The 23,591-nt window shown below is 43.3% G+C and overlaps 1 protein-coding gene across 1 annotated transcript in view; it reads left to right on the top strand.

Annotated features, from left to right (window-relative positions):
* Window positions 1–23,591, top strand: part of ADAMTS19 (ADAM metallopeptidase with thrombospondin type 1 motif 19) — a 274,632-nt gene that overhangs the window by 207,283 nt on the left and 43,758 nt on the right. Inside the window, exons 14-16 of the mRNA XM_048851712.2 lie at window positions 3,134–3,261; window positions 7,386–7,506; window positions 14,621–14,701. Of these exons, the coding sequence (XP_048707669.2) occupies window positions 3,134–3,261; window positions 7,386–7,506; window positions 14,621–14,701 (330 nt within the window). The remainder of the gene's footprint in view (window positions 1–3,133; window positions 3,262–7,385; window positions 7,507–14,620; window positions 14,702–23,591) is intronic.

Here is a 23,591-nt window from a genome sequence, read left to right on the forward strand (position 1 = left end):
TGCGATAGTGTATTTATCGATAAAAAGTAATAAGTGATTGCATAGTCCTTTCTAGATTTTGCATATGAATCTAAATTCTATCACTGTAATAATTACTGCAGACAAAATCCTGATTCCATTGCACAGCTCCTCCCTTGGTAGTTCTATGCTGGGCAGGGGAAGGATGGATTCTTCCCTCAGTTTGCATAGTGGAAACAGAGATTCTATCTGCCATGAAGCCTCAGGGCTGAAGTAGTCTGCAGTAGTCCATTGCATGGACAGCCTATGATCCAAGTAGTCCTGGATTCAACTTCCCTAATTAATCTTATGCAAAGTTGTGCTTCATGGTACACAACTGATATGGACTTCTTCAATTTGGAAAATTAACAGATAATAAAGGGCCTCATTCGGTCACCTTTCTGCTGAATAGTACCTCGCTTATGGAGTAGTCCTCACTGGAGTAGGTGCTACAGAAGTAAGATTCATGAACTGAGAAGGGAGTTAGGTAACTAGAGTATGTGAAGGTTATATCTATCTTTTCCAAATCAGTATTGTATAAATTATAGGTGGGGTTTGAAATGGATAATTCAGAATGTCCCAAGTTGTGTCTGCACCTCCCTCACCTAGTGGACCAATCCTGCCAAGGTGCTCAGAGGCACCCTGTTTGCCACTCCATCCTTACGGCCACCCTTACCACAGATACCTCCCTGGCAAGGTGAGGTGCACACTTAGCTGGCCATGCCATGCAGGGGACATGGACTCCCAGAGAAGAATGCATGCACATCAACATTCTGGAGCTGTGCATGGTCCACCTTACTTGTCACACGTTCCTGCCTCTGCTCCACAATCAACATGTCTAGATTCTCTCGGACAACACCACCGCAGTGGCATACACAAACAAACAAGACAGCACCAGGTCCTGGCCACTCTGCATGGAGGCCATCCACCTCTGGAACTGGTGTTTCTGCCACTACATTGTGCCCCACGCAGTATACCTTCTGGGGGGCCCAGAACCCCCTGGCAGATGCACTCAGCCACACCTGGTACCTCAACCATGAGTGGGAACTCCACGACCCCACTCTCTGCTCCATCTGTTGTGCCTCACTGGGAACTCAAGCAAACCACAAATTCCCCTCTACTGCTCCAGGGGGACGAGGGGTTGAGACTCCAAAGGTGATGGCCTCTAGTACTCCTTTCTGCCATTCCCCTCCACCCACAGATTCCTGCGTAAGATCCCCCGAGACAAAGCCACATTCATCCTGGTAGCCCTGTGCTAGCCCCTACAGTTCTGGTTTCCTGATCTACTCAGACTGTCCGCCCGCTCACCAATCAGCCGCTCCACCCTGCCAGACCTCCTCACCCACGACAACAGCAGGGTTCGACACCCCAACACGGGCCCGCTTGAGCTGACAGCCTGGGTTTTGGATGGGGCTCACATGTAGACAATGTCTGTTTGTCATCCGTCTGCTTTGTACTTATGCACAGCAGATGGGATGCCATATGGATGTGCTGTGCCATGAAGTGGAAGCGCTTCACTTCCTGGGTGCAACACCACCACCTTCCCCACTAGGCCATTTCCTGGAGCTTAAGAACTCAGGCCTTGCACTCAGCTCGATCTGTGTCCACCTCACGGCATTTAGTGCCTTCCTCCCTCCACTGGATGGACAGTTGGTGTTTACCCACCCTACCACTACCTGGTTTCTGAAGGGTCTGATGAACTTTTTCATGCCGGTCCTTACCACTACTCCACCCCTGAGACCTTAATCTTGTGCCATCTGCCCTCACCAAGCCTCCCTTCAAACCACTGGCCATATGCTCCCTCACACATCTATTCATGAAGGTCCTCTTGTGGCCATCACTTCCACCCAGCTTGTCAGCAAATTGGCGGCCATGATGGCTGACTCCTCCCTGCCCCCCATATAAAATTTTACATAGGACAAAGTCTCCCTGTGCCTTCACCCTAAGTTCCTCCCAAAACTTCTGATTTCCATCTCATTTCCATTTCAACCAGTCCATCCAGCTCCCAGTCATCCATCCTATGCCACACACCACTCCCACGGACAGGACACTGCATTACCTGGATGTCCACAGGGCACTGGCCTTCTACTTGGACAGGACTCATGCATTCTGCACCTCCCCATGCCTCTTCATGGCCATTGCAGAATGGTAGAAAGGGCAAGCCCTTTCCTTGCAGCACATATCCAAATGGATCCCTAAGTGCATTACTGAATGCTCTGCGTGCTCCCACACTGCCCAGTAGGATCATGGCTCATTCCACAGTGGCGCACACAAACACTGCCGCCTCCCTGTCAGATGTCCCCTGGCATGAGATCTGTTGTGCTCCATCCACACCTTCATAGCGCACTACACCATCAACCAGTGGGCAGATGCAGATCCAACCGTAGGTCTTGTTGTCCTGCAGTCGGCCTTACCTATCATGTCCTCACAACCACCTCCAAGCTGTGCTTCATACTCACCTGCATTTGAAATACATATAGGGACAATCACTCGAAGAAGAAGAGTTACTTGTAACTGGAGGTTCTTCGAGATGTGTGGTCCCTATTTGTATTCCAATACCCGCCCACTATCCTCTTTGCTGTGGACTCTCTATTCAGCGGTAAGAGGGAGATTGAGGGTGCATCTCCCCACACAACCTCTTATAACCTCTTCTGGAGAGCGTGGCAAAGTAAGGTGCCCATGCTGGACAACAGACACTGCTGCTGAAAACGTTCAGACCCAGCGCATGGTGTGCATGCGCACCCACTTTTGGAATACAGATAGGGACCACACATCTTAAAGAACCTCCAGATACAGGTAAGTAATCTCCTCTTTCAACCAAAATATTAGACAGCTAACATGTGCATATTCTAATTGTAGCAGTTAACATGACATGAGTATTATGTAGACTGAAGTTTTTAATACAGTTGTTTTCTAACAGGAAAAAGAGCTGTAGTTTACCAAACAGAAGAAAGATTCAGTATCTTTTTTCCCCCATTTGTATTAAATAAAATGAAATAAGTTTTTGTTATAATTAACATTGATTAATATAAAGAAGGCTGAGCGCCACCACCAAAAACATTGGTTTGGAAGAAGTTTACTTCGATTAAATCAGTTTTACTAACTTGGCATTTTTTTTCACCAATTTCTATTAAAGAAAAGCCTTGTGCATTATATTGTTCCCCTGTTGGAAAGGATCAGCCTATTCTTCTAACAGAAAAGGTGATGGATGGGACGACTTGTGGTCAGCATGGATTAGATATCTGCGCAAATGGTAGATGCCAGGTATAAATCAATTCTTTAGACTCAACTTTTAACATACTGTACATACGTATTAATTCTGGTAGAATATTGCATAAGGAATGTCCAGAGCTGGGTTACTGCCTTCCTCTTATATCTACATATAAAACGTAATATTTTAAATTCATTTCACTTATTACAATATGTTATATGGCGCAGTACCTGAAGGACTAGCTGGGGCTGAGGAAAGACAGTACAGAAAATGTATACATTCAGATGAGCAGATCTTTAACAACACTTAGTGGGGATGAGGCAATAGATGATTGATTTCATTGTCTTGAAGAGGGGCTCATCTTTCAGAAGCAAGGGAAACACTGATGTAGAGTGTGCATGTATATTTAATTCAGCCTGATTTCCAGAAATACAGAATTATAGGTCAAGATAAACAACAACCCCGGGGCCTGAATCATGTATAATAAAAGCTTAACACTAATTCTGTGCATACCACCAAATTGCCGCTGTGGGACACGGACTGCCGCCCCATTCTCATTGCTGCCCCAAGCAAGTGCTTGGAAAGCTGGTGCCTGGAGCCGGCCCTGTGTGCATATTACTTAAAGTTTATGCCTTAAAGTTTCACTTGGTACATGGTACTCTAACTGCTCTCTCTTTGTCTCATTTGGTGGCCCTTTGTCCTCCTCACTCCTTTTTAGTCCCAGAGGTTTCTTTTTGGCTCCATCCTAATTAATTATTGAAAATATAATCTGTGGATAGCCCTACACCACTCAGTCATTGTCTTTACTGCAATGGTAGACCTTGCACAGGCATCCTCTAAACCCTATGCCACATCAGAGTATGCCTAGGTTATGATAAAGAGATTTTTTAAAGTATTAGCTAAAAGTTTTAATCCACACATTATAAAACCCTGTTGCAAATGGGGCAAGTTGTATTTTAATGTGTAGGTTTCATCCTAACCAGCTAACGTGTTAATTCAAACACTTTAACTTATACACTTTAAAAATGCCCATGTTATCCTAGTCTAGATATATGATAATAGGAAATAGGAATACAACTCCCATATGAAAATCCTGAGCTGCTACTTTCTTCTCTTTAATTTAAAACAACTATAATGGAGAAATGGAGTAACAGTCATCATGTACTTGAACACGAATAGATTTTCAGTTCACAGTAATTTCTCTATTTTATTTTCTAGTTAGTCTGCCCTTGCCTTGATAATTTATGAGAAGGAGTGGAGGTTTTGTTGGTTTCACTGGATGAGTGCACCTAGAATCATAGAATATCAGGTTTGGAAGGGACCTCAGGAGGTCATCTAGTCCAACACTCTGCTCAAAGCAGGACCAATCCCCAACTAAATCATCCCAGCCAGGGCTTTGTCAAGCCTGACCTTAAAAACTTCTAAGGACGGAGATTCCACCAAGTCCCTAGGTAACGCATTCCAGTGTTTCACCACCCTCCTAGTGAAAAAGCTTTTCCTAATATCCAACCAAAACCTCCCCCACTGCAACTTGAGACCATTACTCCTTGTTCTGTCATCTGCTACCACTGAGAACAGTCTAGATCCATCCAGGTAGTTGAAAGCAACTATCAAATCGCCCTCATTCTTCTCTTCCGCAGACTAAACAATTCCAGTTCCCTCAGCCTTCCCTCAGTCATGTGTTCCAGTCCCCTAATCATTTTTGTTGCCCTCCACTGGACTCTTTCCAATTTTTCCACATCCTTCTTGTAGTGTGGGGCCCAAAACTGGACACAGTACTCCAGATGAGGCCTCACCAATGTCGAATAGAGGGGAACAATCACGTCCCTCGATCTGCTGGCAATGCCCCTACTTATACAGCCCAAAATGCCATTGGCCTTCTTGGCAACAAGGGCACACTGTTGACTCATATCCAGCTTCTCGTCCACTGTAACCCCTAGGTCCTTTTCTGCAGAACTGCTGCCGAGCCATTCAGTCCCTAGTCTGTAGCGGCGCATGGGGTTCTTCCGTCCTAAGTGCAGGACTCTGCACTTGTCCTTGTTGAACCTCATCAGATTTCTTTTGGCCCAATCCTCTAATTTGTCTAGGGCCCTCTGTATACTATCTACCTCTCCTTCCAGTTTAGTGTCATCTGCAAACTTGCTGAGGGTGCAATCCACACCATCCTCCAGATCATTTATGAAGATATTGAACAAAACCGGCTCGAGGACCAACCCTTGGGGCACTCCACTTGATACCAGCTGCCAACTAGACATGGAGCCATTGATCACTACCCGTTGAGCCCGACAATCTAGCCAGCTTTCTATCCACATTATAGTCCATTCATCCAGCCCATATTTTTTAACTTGCTGGCAAGAATACTGTGGAAGACCATATCAAAAGCTTTGCTAAAGTCAAGGAACAACACGTCCACTGCTTTCCCCTCATCCACAGAACCAGTTATCTCGTCATAGAAGGCAATTAGATTAGTCAGGCATGACTTGCCCTTGGTGAATCCATGCTGACTGTTCCTGATCACTTTCCTCTCCTCTAAGTGCTTCAGAATTGATTCCTTGAGGACCTGCTTCATGATTTTTCCAGGGACTGAGGTGAGGCTGACTGGCCTGTAGTTCCCAGGATCCTCCTTCTTCCCTTTTTTGAAGATGGGCACTACATTAGCCTTTCCAGTCGTCCGGGACTTCCCCCGATCGCCATGAGTTTTCAAAGATAATGGCCAATGGCTCTGCAATCACATCCACCAACTCCTTTAGCACTCTCTTATGCAGCGCATCCAGCCCCATGGACTTTTGCTCGTCCAGCTTTTCTAAATAGTCCCGAACCACTTCTTTCTCCACAGAGGGCTGGTCACCTCCTCCCCATGCTGTGCTGCGCAGTGCAGTAGTCTGGGAGCTGACCTTGTTCATGAAGACAGAGGCAAAAAAAGCACTGAGTACATTAGCTTTTTCCACATCCTCTGTCACTAGGTTGCCTCCCTCATTCAGTAAGGGGCCCACACTTTCCTTGACTTTCTTCTTGTTGCTAACATACCTGAAGAAACCCTTCTTGTTACTCTTAACTTCTCTTGCTAGCTGCAACTCCAAGTATGATTTGGCCTTCCTGATTTCACTCCTGCATGCCCGAGCAATATTTTTATACTCTTTCCTGGTCATTTGTCCAATCTTCCACTTCTTGTAAGCTTCTTTTTTGTGTTTAAGATCAGCAAGGAGTCACTGTTAAGCCAAGCTGGTCGCCTGCCATATTTACTATTCTTTCTACACATCGGGATTGTTTGTCCCTGTAACCTCAATAAGGATTCTTTAAAATACAGCCAACTCTCCTGGACTCCTTTCCCCCTCATTTTATTCTCCCAGGGGATCCTGCCCATCAGTTCCCTGAGGGAGTCAAAGTCTGCTTTTCTGAAGTCCAGGGTCCGTATTCTGCTGCTCGCCTTTCTTCCCTGTGTCAGACAGTACCTATACCAATACAGTTAATTCTGGTTATGCTGGGATCTCTAGACTTTTTAATATAAGAACCACATATGGTATTCATTGTAATCTGTTTTTTGTTATCAAATTAGCAATGATGTTTATGAACAGAAATAAGCATAGCAGAGTAATTTGTTTACTGCTAGAATAAATGTTTCTTGTTTTATGTTTAGTATTTGTGTTGATAGCCTTTCAATAAAACATTAGTGAGGGCTACATTTCCAAGTACATAATACAAGTTCCAGACACTTTTACATTTTTTTTAATATAGTAAACTAGCACAGTAAATGATTTGGTGTCAGATTGTGCCTGGCCCTTATGTGGGTGCATTTACAGAGGAGCCCAACGAACCTTCCCCACTTTGCATAGCCAGTGTAAGCACCAAATAAAGCTACTGACTCTGTGATCAGGTGAACATAGGGATTGTGCTGTCCCTACCACCCCCAGGAGTGCATAGTGTCACAAAGGTGAAGGGGCAGGGCAAGGAGGGGGCTGGGACATGGCTCCACCCTATATACACCAGCCAAGAGAACTTGCCAGCCACATGAATGGGGTGGGGGGTTGTTAATAAGCTGCATGTCCCTCCAAAGTGGGGAGGCAAGTTGTCATCTGAAATGCCTTGTGGTGCTCTCCCTGTGGCGGGACAGCTCTGCACCAGTCTCAACGCACAATCTAACCCTTAATTACAATAATAGGTTTATTTTTCTCCACAGAAATTTGGCTGTGATGGAATATTAGGATCTCTGGCACGAGAAGATCATTGTGGTATCTGCAATGGTAATGGAAAATCATGCAAAGTTATTAAAGGCGATTTTAACCATACCAGAGGAGCAGGTATATCTGCTTATTTTTTACTTAATAAACCATGCAGTGTTTTGATGAAATTGTGTGTCAAGAGGTATGCTCCATTTTTGCTTAACAATAAGTGCCTGAGAACTACATTCAGAGAGCTGCAAAAGACTTCTGTAAAGCTATTGATTGTTGTTTGATTATGACATGCAGTAGTTGAGATGTGAGTGGAAAATTCACATGAAAATTTTCTAATTAAGAAATTGTAAAATGATGCTCTGTCTGTTATGTATTTATTAAATTACAATAGAGAAGGAATTATCTAATTTGCATTGGCTGCAGTTGTATAAAATAGTGTTTCCCTCGGTATGAAGGACTGTTTCATAGAAGAGGCTGTTTCTGACAGATTGAAACAAGTATTTAGTAAACCCCACTTCACAGTTTTGACACACAGTACCTGCATTTGTTTACTGTTCTTGAGAATAAATGTTATCCAGATTACTATACATCACCTACATGAAGGTCTTTAAGCAAAAGAGGAAACAAAGAATATAAAGGACAAATGTCCAAAGAAAACTTCTTATAAAGTGTCATAACATGAGTATAATATTGTGAATAATATCATAAATCTGAATGGCATTTCTGAAATGTTTTAGCAGCTAAGGCCTAAACTGACTCTCGTGTCAGTCTTCCCATAGAGCTGAATAGGATGACTTATGCACATGAGTGTTTGCAGAATTGGGGCCTAAAGCCATAAGGTTGTCCACTTTTTGCTGCATCTAGAAGCAAACACATTTGGAACAATCCTTTATCTGAAAGTGCATTTGATAGATCATTATTTCAACGGTGAAATGTTTCTTTCTAAAGAAATTTGCAAAATTTCAAGATAGCGAGTAGATTATTTTGCACAAGATAGTATAATGAGAAGCAGACTATATATGTTTGAAAAAAAATTGAGAGATTTCAGTGCAATCTAGACTAATCTAAGCAGTGCTTTAGAAAAGAAAATTGTACAAAGCCTTCAGATACTTGAATTTAGCCCTTCCTGAGGCTGGAGATAATGTAGGACAGGGAAAACTGAAACAAAAACAAGTCTGGAGGCTAGGAACATATAAAGAAAGAGTGGCTAAATTCAGTTACAGATCAAAGTTTGAATCTAAAAAGCTATCAATCAAAATCTGTCAACTCGCATTTATAACAGAGATAAATATCCAAACATATTGTAGGATTTTAGGTTAGAAATATAATGGAGCAGTACTAATCAACTTTGAAGCATGACTATATGAAGAGATATTTTCCAACTTTGGAACTGAAATTTAAATTGTTCAGAGAAATTTTAATTAATTAATTTTTAACATTTTTTTAAATATGACAATTTCAATTTGTCATAATTTCATGTCAACTATAGGATATCAAGCACAATGATGTCAATACTAAGTAATATAATTTCATATTACAACTATATTTACAAAATGTACGGTCATATGTTATTATTCATTCTGTGAGATCTGACTAGGGGTTTTTAAAGTCTTAGTTCATAAATAAAATTTCTGGTTAGATATAGCTTTGCACCAATAACTGGTTTCCTGCACTGCCTTTTAACCATTTTTTAATTTAAAGCAGCTGACTATGCAACATTTTAACAAATCCTACTTTCTTATTAACTGAAAAAATAACTTAAAAGTTCACCAAGTTATTAATATTGTGACAAAGTTCCTCCTCTGCCTTGCTGGGTTCTGCGCTTTCTGGTGGATTTGCTTGCCTCAGAGGTTTAGGGCAGTCCTCAGTTTGGCTCCTTTTGTTAGTGGCACAAACCTGCCGTTCACTCAGCTAACCTCATCACTGGCCAGCATGGGGAAAAGGAAGAGAACAATTCCCACAGTCTCTCCTGGCCCACATAATTGGTCAGGGGACAGGCCAGAGATCTTCCCCTCTGGTGGGACCCACAGTCCAGATCAACTTCTCTTATATCAAATAGGGAGTTAGGGGAATGGGGGGAACCCAGGCCCACCTTCTACTCCGGGTTCCAGCCCAGGGCCCTGTGGATTACAGCTGTCTAGAGTGTCTCCTGTGACAGCTACAACTCCCTGGGCTACTTCCCCATGACCTCCTCCCAACACCTTCTTTGTCCTCACCATCGGACCTTCCTGCTGATGTCTGATAACGCTTGTACTTCTCAGTCCTCCAGCGGTACATCTACTCACTCTCAGCTTCTTGCGTGCCTCTTACTCCCAGCTCCTCACACGTACCTCACTAACTGAAGTGAGGTCCTTTTTAGCCTGCCCTGATTAGCCTGCCTGTCCTAATTGATTCTGGTAGCTTCTTAATTGGCATCAGGTGTGCTAATTAGCCTGCCTTAATTGATTCCAGCAACTTCTTGATTGGTCTGGAACTGCCCCTGTTACCTTACCCAAGGAAAAGGGACCTGCTTAACCCAGGACTAATATATCTCCCTTCATTCACTCTCCTGTAGCCCTCTGGCATGGAGGGAGGAAGGAGGTAGGGGGCTGCTGCTGCAAGGCCCTAAGCTGTCCCTGCTGCTGCTGCTGTTCCAGCTGCTCCCCTGGCTGGGTCAGACCCTCCCCAACCCTTAGTTGCTGCTGCTTCTGCTGCAGCCCCTTGCAGGGGGCTGCTGGCCTGCTCCCCGGAGGAGGGGAGTGAGGGACCCCGGCTCCAGCCCCAGCTGCTGCCGTGGACACCACCACCACCACCTCTGAGGGGTCCTTCCTGCCTGCCTGGCTGCCAGACTGCCACCTGGAGTCACTGGAGCTGCTGCTGTGGTGTTTACTGTCCGGGAGCTGCTGGAGCCTCATGGAGCAGGACAAAGAGGATCATTTGCCGCTGGGGGGAGCGTGCTGAGACTCTGCGGACCACCGTGGAGGGGGCCTCCAAGACTGAGTAACTTTCAAACTGTGCTCTTGGGGTGGGGGTTTTGAATGTGTTTGTGGGGATACAGGGGGTGTGGCGGGGAGCCTGCCCCCTGGCCCATCTGTGTGCCCCCACCTCCACCGTTGCCCCCTCCACCACTCCCACTGGCTGTTTACCATCTGCCTCAGCTCCTGCCTCGAGGACTTAGCTGCTCGCCTGGATTGCCGCGCCCTTTCACCACTTTTTGGGCCTGAAGCAGCAGCCAGCCCAAACTGACTCTTTTTTTGCAACGGCAAATGGGCGCACGTGCTGCCCCGCCTCCCAGACTTCCTCTCCCCCCCACCGCTACAGCAGTCTCCCTGTCTCCCCTTGCAGCCCTTGCTTCCCCCACCTTTTTGCCCTAGCCCCTTGCTAGCTCCAGTTTGTTTGCCTGCCCTGCCCTTTTCCCTCTTCAGTTTTTGTTTGTTTGTCCCGCCCCAGCTCTGAAGCTAGCCCCTTGGTTCCTCTGCCCCACTCCCGGCCTGGTTGTTCTCAGTACTTCTCAGTCCACCACTGCTCCCACTCAGGCCCAAGGGGTACCTCCCCCAGCATGCCCCAGCATGCCCCGCCTCTGGTGTGTGCAGTCTGTTGGGGCTTGTGGAGGAGGGTGTGGCGGGGATACCACTGGGCATATGAGAGGGCCTGCCCCAGGGGGATTCTTCCCTTCCTCATGCCACCCCACTGTTACCTCCCCAAGTCCCTGAGCCATCGCCCCTGCCCCCCAACCCGACCCCTCTTAGCCAGCTCTCAGATGATGCCATGGAGGGCTGGGCCCTAGTACAGGGAAAGCGGGGCAAGTGGAATGCTCGAGCTCCACTCTGCCATTGGATTCGGAGGCCCCCCAGAAGGCCAGGAAGGGGGGCACCAACATCAAGCCTTCTGCCTTGCCCTCGGGTGTACTCCTTCCACCCGTGCCGGCTGGGGAAGATGTGGCAGCAGCTGAGGGTAGCACCGCCCCTCCACTAGAGCCCCTCCTTGGGGAGGCCCCCGATGGAGCCCCTCCTGCCCCTTTGATGCCTAAGGCCCCAGCAAGCCCCGCCAGTGTTGCTTCAGACGCTGGCAGGGTGGACCCGGGGTGGTGATTTCCATCTACGAGGAGATTGAGGCCCTGGGTCTGACCCCGGTCACCCGGGGGAGGACAACCCTCTGCCAGCGGGCCTCGATCTGAGCGACCTCACCCCGGCCCCCCTTTCCCCATGCTCTCTCGCCCCCTAACCACTGTTCCTGCTCCCACCTCCGAGGGTCCCCTGGACTCTTCCATCTGCCCGGCCACAGGTGGCACCCCGCTGATGGCCACTGAGCCTATTGGGGTGACAGCCAGTGCCACGCAGCCAGGACCTGAGTCACCAGGGGTATCCCTCATTGGTGAGGGGCAACTGACCTTCAGGCGAGGAGTACGGCAGGGGTGCCCCCTCTCTGGCCAGCTGTACGCTCTAGCGATTGAGTCCTTCCTCTGTGTCCTCTGTCGGAGGTTGACGGGATTGGTGCTGCAAGAGCCGGAGCTGGAGCTGGTCCTGTCGGCATACGCCGCTGACGTGCTCCTTGTGATCCAGGACCCGGGTGACTTGGTGCGGGTGGAGGCTTGCCAGGCCATCTACTTAGCAGCCTCCTCCGCCCTAGTCACCTGGGTTAAGAGCTCTGGCCTGGTGGTCAGGGACGGGTGGCAGGTGAGCTCCCTCCTACCCGCGCTTCAGGCCATCTGGTGGAGTGCAGGTCCGCTGTTCTATCTTGGCATTTACCTTTCTGCCACGCATCTGTCTCCACCAGAGAACTGGCATGGTTTAGAGGGTAGGGTGACAGAGCGGCTCCAGAAATGGACAGCACTACTCCGAGCCTCTCCCTTCGAGGGAGAGCACTAGTGCTCAATCAACTAGACCTGTCCATGCTCTGGTACCGGCTCAACACCCTGGTCCCAGCCCTGGGCTTCCTGCCAACCTCCGGAGGGTGATTCTGGAGTTCTTTCGGCCAGGAGTGCACTGGGTCTCTGCAGGGGTCCTCCATCTGCCCCTGGAGGAGGGAGGACAGGGCCTGAAGTGCCTACACACTCCGGTCCATGTCTTCCACCTCAAGGCCCTGCAGAGGCTCGTTTAGAGTGTAGGTAGTCCGGCATGGAGAGTACTGGTGCACGCCTTCCTGCGCTGCTTCCGAGGGCTCCAATATGACCAGCAGCTCCTTTATCTCCATCCGAGGGGTCTTCCGCAAGACCTCTCCGGGCTGCCGGTCTTCTACCAGGACCTCCTCCAGACCTGGAAACTGTTACCAGTGACCAGGTCTGTGGCAGCCACCGAGGGGGCAGAACTCCTTGCAGAGCCCCTGCTACAGAACCCTCAGCTCCATGTGCAGGTGGTGGAGTCCCCCTCAGTGCGCCAGAGGTTGGTCCTGGCAGATGTCACCAGAGGTGGGGACCTCCTGGACTACGACCAGGGAGATTGGCTGGATCCCCTGATGCTCGCTCGGTGATGGAGCTCTCCCGGCCTCATACTCCCCGGCGTGTACTTCAGGAGGCGAGGGCTGCTTTACCGCCCACTGCTCAGGCCTACCTTGACTAAGTCCTGCGAGAGGGCATGCCCCGCCCACCCTCCACTGCAGGCCCTCCGGACCTTTTCGTCGGGCCCAGGCCCCGTGGACCCGACCAACTCACCCCTTCACCGTGAGCTGGCTGCATGATTTGCAGCCGGTTTGTTTCCAGACCACGCCGAGGAAACATCTATACACGCTCGTGCTCCACACCCTTCACATCCTCACCCTCATGTCCCGCCCCGACACAAAGTGGTGGGACCTCTTGTCACCTCTGGAGGGTGAGGAGCCCAGGTGGGCCAGCCTATATTCCACCTTAGTCCCGAGGCCCGCTGGGGATATCATTTGGGGGCTGCTTCATGGAGCCGTGAGCATGGACATGTACTTGGCACGGTTCACCCCCGTCCCGGACACCTGCCCCTTCTGCGGCGTGAGGGAGACCCTGGCGCACATTTACCTGGAGTGCGCCAGGTTGCAGCCCCTATTCCAGCTCCTCTCAGATATCCTGTTACGTTTTTGGCTGCACTTTTCCCCTCACCTCCTTATGTACGCACTTCCTATCCATGGCCCCACAAAGTCACGGGACCTCCTGGTCAACCTCCTCCTGGCCCTGGCTAAAATGGCCTTCTATAAAACCAGGGAGAGGAGGTTGGCTGACGGGGCATCCTGTGACTGTGGGGCCTATTTCCGATCCTCCATCCGTTCACACATCCGGGCAGAGTTCCTCTAGGCGGCGTCCGCTGGCTCCTTTGATGCCTTCGAGCGCAGTGGGCACTATCCGAGGTTCTCTGCTCGGTGTCCCCATCAGGTTCCCTTCGTTTGACCCTTTGACCGCACTCCTGAAAGCTCAAATTTATGTAAGAATAAGGGTTGAGTATGGTAAAGGAACAAAAGAGATCTAGAAACCACATTAAATGTATTTTGTTTGTTAATTTTTTAAAACCAGAACATCAACATTATAGATGCCACATAATGTGGGAATTCCACCATGGGCTTCAGGTGCCCATAATGATAGAGGACTCTATTTATCTTGAGCCAACTCCACCCTTGTGGTTTCTGCCCACAAAACTTCTTGAAGGAATATCAGCTTTATGATGTTCATTTGGCTGTAGATCATTGTATATATTATATATACTACATCACATGGATAATTGTGTGTTTTCAATGTTTCAGAGGTTTTAATGGGGCTGTCAGGAAACGTAGCAGCCCCATCTCCTTATGTCATGAAGTGGAGAGAAAATAAGCCTTGTGCAACTTATCTTCGAAGTATTTTTTTTCATATAGGAGTGCTAATTAAAGACACAGAGGGATATATTCTTTCCTTGTTTATGGGCCTGATTCCATGAGGTGTTGAGCATCCTTAACTCCCAGGCAGTCTCTGAGACTACTCACAGACTTAAAGTAAGGCTCATGCTAAAGTAATACTTCGCTGTATCAGGTCCCATGAAGTCAATGAGAGTTGTAAGTGCTCAGCAGCTCTGATGTTCTGGCTCTATATGGGCATCTCCCATTAGCATTCATAGCAGTCAATCACAATAACCATGGAACAAACCCTTTACATGAACTTATTTTTGGACGTTCATAGTACAAGCTATCTTTGTCAAGGCTGTTTATGACAGGGCATCCTGGAAAATATGATACAATATTAAAAAGAAAAAAAAATAGCAGATTAAAATGCAAAATCTACTGTTCCGTAGCTTTGTATTTAACTCATGACATTTGATCTCATGCTTAGGTTATGTGGAAGCTTTGGTGATACCTGCAGGAGCAAGAAGAATCAAAGTTGTTGAAGAAAAACCAGCTCACAGCTACTTAGGTATATTTTGTTTCATTTATTGTTTGTACCCACAGCAAAATATTACCATACTGCTGGTATGTGTGACTAAGAAGTGAACTACAGAGAATATGAAAAGAAAGTGAATTCTGTGGAAAGGCCCTCTAAAGGAACTATGCCTCAGGGAAATGACAATTGTGTGTTTACTTTTTAATAAATTCCTGAAAAATTACAATTGTTGCTGTTCTGTTCTGTGTTTTCAGTTGAAACTGAGAAACGGAACCAGTAAGAATTAATAGTGCAATGAAATGAAAAGTCCCTGGTTTGATCTTTATATTAGCATAATTAACCTATAAAAAGGTTTTATATGATTAATCTCATTGTTTTCAGGGAAAATTAAGATAATAAATCTTAATAATAGCAGTCCCAGAGTTCAAAGGTTTGCTTTCAAGTTATCATGAGAGCTGCTCCTGCTCTGTTAAAATATCTTTAAAGGTTCAGTATTTTGGATTGCTCTATTGCATAAATACACTGATGGCTTTTTGGGGGGTTTTTTGGAAATAATGTCAGCTCATACAACAGAATCTCAAATTGATAACCTCAGTTTTAGTGGTAAATTTTCTAGGATATTTTTGTTTTTTAAAAATAATTTATTTTTAAATAATGCAAGTTGAAAATGAAACATACCTTAGATATTTAGTAATGTATTAATCTGTGCAGGAGTGGACCTGTCTTTTACAACTTGAGTGTATTTCCTTCCTCCGTTCCTATTATATATGAACCACTCAGCTTCATCGTCTAGTCCATTTCATCTTGTCCAAACTTCTTGTAGCACACTCTAATAATGAAGGACGCGGTACAGTCCCAATAATATTGTATTGGGACAGCCAGGAGGTATGTGGGTTACAGACAGAAGCATTCCATTGACATAGTGCTGTCTATATCAGGGGTAAGATCTGAGCAACGTAGTTGAGCCTGACGACCCCTGAGCAATGTAGCTGGGTTGACCTAACTTTTCAGTGTAGACCAGCCCTTAAACTCATAAGTGCCTGAATCACTTTTGAAAAAAATGAGATTTAGGCTCCTAAATCAGTTAAACATTGCAATGTTGAGTGCAGCATCACCTTTAAAAATCTGGGCCATACTCTCCTGGGATACTCAGGTCCCATACAGAATAGTCAAAGCTTGAGGGAGGAATCTATGCTTCTGTTTGACTTAGGGAATCAAACTCCTTTGTGAGTAGCACTCCAGCTCCTCTTCTAACCAATACTTTGGTTAGGCTCAACAAGAAATATATAAGCTTTTTTCATGTCACTACATAATGTCACAAAGTATCATAATGGGCATCCTCAGACATGATACAAATCTTTGGAAATGTGCTCCTTATCATGGTTGGTCACTAATTCTTAGTCACTTGTCATTTTACTTTTACTATTTTAAGTACTTAACAAAGCAACTCAACCTCATTGAGGTCCAGCTATTGTTATATTTGAAGAGCATTTGTTCAGCCATTTTTGAATTATTGAATTCCTGAGCAGCAGGAAAAGGACTTGAACAATATTGTTCAAGTGAAAATTGTATGTTCTTACTGCGGGAAGGAATTTCCTTTAAACTTTTCTTAAGTTGCTTGGTTGCAACAGTTCTAAGAGCAGTTTAAGAGTCTGAACAGAATGAAAAGAATTCCAAAGTTTGAGACCAAGAATGAAAATTTCAGCTCAAAAAGATCCTTTTGCAGAAAACTCTGTGACTAAAACCTGGCAGTTGTAATTTGCATTGATACATCCTTATCCACATCCAGCATTCCCTATCACAAATCCTATAAACAACGATTTAACTATTCTTTTGTGTTTCTGTCCTTCAGTTTTATAGGTTTCTTTGTGCTATTTTTACAATGTTGAATGCTTTATTCTCTTAATTTCTGGCCCTAACAACAAAGTGGGTCAACTTTACATATTCAGGGCCAATTTTTCAGAAAATAAGCTCTATAAATGCTATAGAGAGGCATGCAATATGGCTGCAAAAACATACACTTCCAAAGCAGAAGCCAGGTTAAGACTGTTGGAACATTTGGCCCTTATTGTACTAGTGTAAATTCAGTATGGGGGTAATCAGAACTGTGCTTCCATCTTCACAAGTATTGGGGAGCAGAAGCACTGTGGTCTGGGTCCTGCAACTGTATTGACTAAATTGTGCCTTATAGCCACAGTCCACATTAGTAAAGAAAGACAGTGGCTGTTCTACAACAGCAACTCTCAGGAGGAATCCTGACTGATTGTGTCAGAATTGTTCCTGGGCCCTACAGAGAACATAAGATTCAATGGTAGCAGCTCTACCATCCTAGGAGAGGAGAGCGTGCAACATGTGATCCTCTGTGCAGTTGGGCAGCCCTGCCATGGCCCAAATCTCTCTCTCTCTCTCTCTCTCTCCCCTCATACCTTTGGGGAGCTAGTATCCTAAGTGGGGATGAGACAGTGTATGCACTCCCAGCCACACTGTGACTAGGTCCTGCACAGATTCAAAAGATTTACAGAATCTCTGTTACCTGCAAAAGATCCACATTTTAGCTAGTCAGCCCTAGATATGCTACATGGTCAAAATGTCAATAATAATGATCCTTCTTCAGTACATCATTCTTAAGTTCATATGGGTGGATAGAAATTGTACTCAGTGACAAAAAGAGAGAAAACAGAGATGTTTAATTGGTAACCTTTCCATGCATCAGAAATCCAATTAATTTAAGAATTAAAACACTGTATTCAAGAAGGAATTTGAGATTTCTCTCTAAGGAGTATTATTTCTCATCATGTTAAAGCTGTTGCCAGGAGACTTTATTCATTTTCTCTTGCTTTACAATCTCTATCATAAGAATAAGTTATGAAAAAGTCAGTGTTTCGTGTATTAGCTGAATTGTTGTACAGTAATGCTGTGCTTTGTCCTTTCCTCAATTTTCAAATTTAACAGGCTACAATTATCTTTTGTCTAAAAACCTCATTAACATGGGGTAAAAAAGGTAGTTTACAGTATGTTTTTCATAAAGAACGTATTAGGCTTTTACAGCAGAATTCTCATTCTTGTGACAGTGTATAATGACATGACCATTCCCATAATGATTTCATAAGAATGGATATTAGAATATAACTAAAGAATTGTTTTATAGTCTAACGACTATAATCTTCTCCTTACCTTCTGATATTCTGCTAAACAGATGTTAGAAGGAAAAAATGCAGTTATTTTCGTTTGTAGCACAGAAGTGGATTACTTGTGACTTCTCAGATATATAGTCAATCTCTTTCAAAGATGTAAATCTTTTGGACGCTTGAGAATTTAATGCTACACAAATTTGTAATCACCAGTTCAATTTTGAGGCATCTAATGCACACTTGTGCTGCATGTGGCTTCCATTATGGAATATGCTTCCTAAGGAAAAAAATCTGTCGTATAGTCCTTTTATGTAGCCTGTCAAAGCACACACAGTTTTAAATATCATCTCTGACAATGCTTTTAAATATCTTGAACCAGATCCTCAACTTGTCTAAATTGTCATAGCTCAGTTGAAGTCAATTTACACCAGCTGAGGATCTAGTCTTTATCAACAAGAATATGTACAACTTTGTGTATTAAGACCAAGCATATATCCCTTCCACCTCCCCGTGCTTAATGGTTCATATAATATGGTTAATATGTAGCACTTTTGGAGCTAATGTTATACCAGTATAAAGTAATCATATGTTCTTTAGGATTTACTAATGCTTTATATCTTTGCTAGTTGTTAGTACTTTATTTCATGAATTTTGTGATTTATATTGATAGAAAGTAAAGCTGCCAAATTAAAAAAAAAAACACTGTGTGGGTTTACATTTTTTTTCATGAAGAGAAGATTATGTGGTTTTATTTTGTTTTAATCTGGTAACAAAGAAGACTCTGTGGCATTTGCTGTCTGTAGTAGTCCTTTGCAGTTCATTCAAATATTAGAGAAGAAAAAGGCATAGTCAGATCTTAGACTCCCAGTCCAGTGTTTTGTGTATATGAAATAGGTAGAACTGGTAGCAATTGATCAACACATTTCAGAAAACACCCAGAATTAAGCATATGAAAGTCTATCATGCTCAACTGATATTTGTTTAAGCTTGGTGAAAATATTTATAGATTTCTCACCTTGCCAAAGCAGTAGATTGTGAAATGAATACAAGTTAGTTATTCCTTGTCATTCATCAAAGTTAAATCTGAGAGCCCTGTTCAGAAAAGACCCATGTGTTATATGTTTTCATTTTTAAAGGAGGAGGTCTAGACACAAGGTCAAAGCACAAAAATATGAGCACATTTATACACTTATATTAGCATTCTCTGTTTCAAAGACTATCCATGCAAAATGGGTAATTAAACAGAAGTGGCTAGTTAGACATGTAATTAGCTATTTGCGCATGCATTTATCTAGGTAGCACACAAACATTATGTACACATTTTTGCACATACACACTTTAATATGGGCCTCTGGACTCTCTCTCTCTTTTTTTTTAATCTGGTCCTTGAGCTACATAGAAGAATTGTGCAACAACACTCTTTTTGATAAATGCCATTAAGTTACTATTCTTGAGAAATTGTGTTGGGTACATAGAGGATTCATCAGCTTTATTGTCAGAGTAGGTACAAAATGGAAGTGATGGAATATGTGAAAATTTGTCCATAGTGCTAAAGATTTAAACATATATATATGAGAAAATAGTTACACAAATTAAAACATTTAAATCACGTTGCTCTTCAGCGAAGCAGTTAAGTACATATTTAACTTTAAGCACATGCTTAAATCCTACGACTTCAATGAGATTTAAGCATATGCCTTGCGGAATAGTGATGGTCTTCTTATTATTTGCAGAAACTGTTGAGAGAGAATAAATACAGACTGCTTTATATAGGTTAATTAAAGTTGTATCATCCATAAAAATCCCAACACCCGGTCTCCTTGGTTTCATTTTATAGTAACCTTGATGACCTTGGCACAGGGCATTTCCTGAGGATTAATGACCTGTTAAGGTTAACTGCCTGAGGTTCTGCTGAGGTGCCATCATCTCCTTCCTGCCCATCAGTAATCCTCAGGAAATGCCCAGTGCTTTGATAGTTATTACTTAAAAAACAAACAAACAAACAAAACAGAACACCCCCACAGGCTTGTTCTTTACCCAGATGAGTGTATGTAATATTCACACACAAATTCAGGATGTATATTTGGAATCACATCAGTTATATCAAAAAAGCCATTAATAAACACTGAATCACAAATATCTAAATATTTTATTTGTATTTTAAAAGGGGAAAATAGAAGTATATTCTCTTCAGTTTTAGGAAAACCTGATGATCAATATAAACTGTCATCTTTGTTTTCTCTACTATTCATATTATACATCATTACCTCCATATTATATCTTTCCCATTTTATTACGCATCTTATTGGAAATATTTCTCAGGCACATTCAACAATGTTAGTTTCAATAAATGTTTGATTATTGGAGTATGTGATTTTTGTAAACACTAGACACTGTGATTTTGTAAACATGAACATTTTTCTGAAATCCTTCCTTTGGGGAAGGGAGAGTCTCTTCTTGACACTGTGCATGCTGCGATATACCTAATCAAACGATTGCCAAGAGGTTATGTGGAACTGATAACTATTCTTCTTTGGTTTCCTTATGCTCAAAACAGTGGCCTGAAATAAATTAAGGGAGAAGCAACTAATAGGAGAACTTCCTACAGAGAGATTATATCAAAGTTCACCCTCAGCTATTTGAGAGATGGTGGGGAGTTTAGATTATTCAATTTATAATATCGCTATATAAAAGTAATATAATGGTTAATAGTAAATTTCTTCACACAATCAAAGATATTTATCAATTAAACTATGATATTCATTATTTAGCACTAGCATTTTTAAATGTCCCAGTGTTGGATAATGAAAAATTGAAAACTGTGGTTGCAAAAGTACATTTAAATGGAAATAACACTAATATTGGTACATTATGTCAAATTATATCTAATTCTAGAGACATTGATAGTGGTTCCAAATATAAGCTTGTGACAGAATTTTGCCTTTTACAGGGCATTAAGCTGAAATTTTCGAAGGCGCTTAAGATATTTGGTCACCAAATTCCCTAGTTTTCAAACCCTGTAATGGGCTTTGAAAATGTGAAATAGTGGCTTACTTTAAAAATACTAAAGGCAGAGTGTACACTTTCAGGGGTTTATGGGGTTTTTTTTGTTTGTTTGTTTTTAAAGACTATTTTGATCACTGGCAAGTGTTCCTGGAGAAGTAGTAAATGGTCAAAATTACATTCTTCTGAAACTTTACATGCAATGGCTCACCAAGTTTTGTACCCTCTTTGCACACAAAATATACTATCCATCAATTCAGAATTCACAAAAATGTGAACTTCTCCCTCATTTGAACTCAATCCCCTTTTTCTTAAAATCTATTATCCTTTCTCTACAAAAAATGGCAATTTCCACTTAAACAAAAATTAAAATGTCAGAACAAAGCTACCATTTCAGTAGTGTCCACATAAAGAAAGAGAGAGAGCACACCGTTACAGTACATAAATCCAGCAAATATACCACATACCTCACCATTACTCAGTTATTAAGTAAATGGTACAGGCTAGTTTTTGATCTCTATTACAGAATAGTGCATTCTGTGGCATCAGATTGATCAGGACTGACAGAGAATGTCCGAGGATCTGACTTGTGTTTAGATATGCACGTGTTGGGTGCTCAACTCATCCTAGGTAAAGATTGGAGAAGAAAGGAGCATTCAGTCCACATTGAAATAAAATAACCTTTGCAGATTACTCTTAGTATTTTACTAGGTACTGCAAAAGGATTCTGAAATGTGATTACATAGTAATAACGAAAAGTAGTAAATTATGCTTTCCATTATCGTAGTGCAGTGGCAGTCTTTCCATTTATTTCATGGGCTTTACGAAACTGAATTAATTGAGCTTCATAAAACTCCTGTGACGTAGGAATTCCCATTTTACAGACAGGGTGCTTGTCTGTATGAATACTTAGTTTGCAGCAAGCTGGAGTGATAAAATCTACCTCACACTAGCCTGCCACGTACTAACTGTCTGTGTGGACCCTGCTGTCAGTTCTTTAATCTACTCCCATTTCAAAGTAGGGTAGATCAAATGGCACTATGGAACTTCTAGTGTGCAGCAACAGGGTCCACATGGACAGTTAGTGTGCAGCAGGCTAGTGTGAGGATGATTTACATCGCAACTTGCTGTGAACTAAATGTTCATAGAGATAAACCCAGGAAAAATTATCCAGATTATCCAGACTCTGATTTAACAGTGCCTTGTATCAGATGCTTCACAGGAAGATGTAAGAAACTACACAGTGGAAAATAATGGAATAACCTTCACATGGGTGAAGTTTCTTCTTATTCCCTACCAGTTAGTGGTTGTTGTGTAGTCTGAAGTTTGAGTATTTATGTTTTCTCATTAGCCATACAATGTTTAATAAACCCTTTTGGTCTCAAAGGTAGTGGTAACCTGTTCCCACAGGTCAGTTACATACTGTTTAACTTTTTTTCTCTGAGCAGTATTAAATTGATTGCCACTTGTTCTTGTATTACGAGAAAGAGTAAATGGGCGTGCTTAAATTACCTTCTCGATGTCATTCATTATTTTGTATACCACAGTTATCTTCTTTCTAAATCAGGCAGACCAGTCTTTTCTCATATGAAAGTCTTTCCATGACTCTAGTCATTTTCATCATCCACCTTTGAATCCCTTCTATTTCTGCTCTATAACTTTTGAGATTGGATTATCAGAAACAAATGGTGGGGGGAAGGGCAAGGTAAATAAAACCATCATGATTAGCATATTAAGCAGAAGTCTCAGCACACCAAATGTCTAGCCAGTGCCTAGTGTGTTTTGCAAATCTCATGGCATAAATGAGTTTTAAAAAGATTCAAAGGAGAATAATGTATTGACTTTATGGACATTAATAAGGAATATCTCCCATGCATGGGGATAAAGGTTGGCACTGTTGGTAGAGTAGAGGCAGGCCTTATTACATATTAGCACTGATAGGTAAGACAGAGTTAAACTATGAAAGGCCTTATATAGGGATGCAAAGATATGGAAGACCCAGGCCATGAACCAAGGAAATTACTTTAGCAATAGCATTTTGAATGGACTTCAGTGGACCAAGATTGCAATTGTCAATGTTAGAATGAAAACAGTTGGAGTAATCAGGACTGGGACATACAGTATATCTAGATAAACTTGCCCAAGGTTAAATAAGCTGTGGCAGAGCCAAAAATAGATCTCCTGATCTCAGTCTTAAGCTTTAATCACAGGACCACGTTTCCTTCCTTCAAGTCAAATTCTGCAGCTCAAATATGGGCCCACAGATGTGACAAGAATACAAAAAGAACCAGAATGGTTCTGTTACATGGGAGGCCTGTTCTGCACCCTCTACACACCTCATGTGTCAACATGGAGTGTTTTGGAGATGGGTAGGGGTAGGCTAGATGGATCCACAGTTATATTATTTCATCAGCCAAGCCCCCTCTTTTCTATGATGGACTGGGTACAAAAGCTGAAGAGGCTGTTACAGTCACATGGCTGCATAGCAGCTCCACTGTTGATCAGGGAGAGGATTCCATTCCAGCTTACCCTCTCTGAGCCTTGCAGACCTCCCCAGTTTATAGTCCATTTACTTTGGTTGTGTGTTGGGGAGAGGATTTGGCCCTTACTAGCAACTACTAAATGGAACTTAATTAACTTTAAATAGTTGAATTGTTAAACCTGAAAGGACAATTTTTGAAACTTATTAAATCACTGGATATTTTTAATACAGGAATATTTTACAGCATTAATGAATTTTAGAGTCTTACTATTTATTGTACTGTGCTGTAGTGGCACACATTATTGGT

The sequence above is a fragment of the Caretta caretta genome, chromosome 5 (assembly GCF_965140235.1).
Source record: "Caretta caretta isolate rCarCar2 chromosome 5, rCarCar1.hap1, whole genome shotgun sequence".
Classification (NCBI taxonomy): domain Eukaryota; kingdom Metazoa; phylum Chordata; order Testudines; family Cheloniidae; genus Caretta; species Caretta caretta.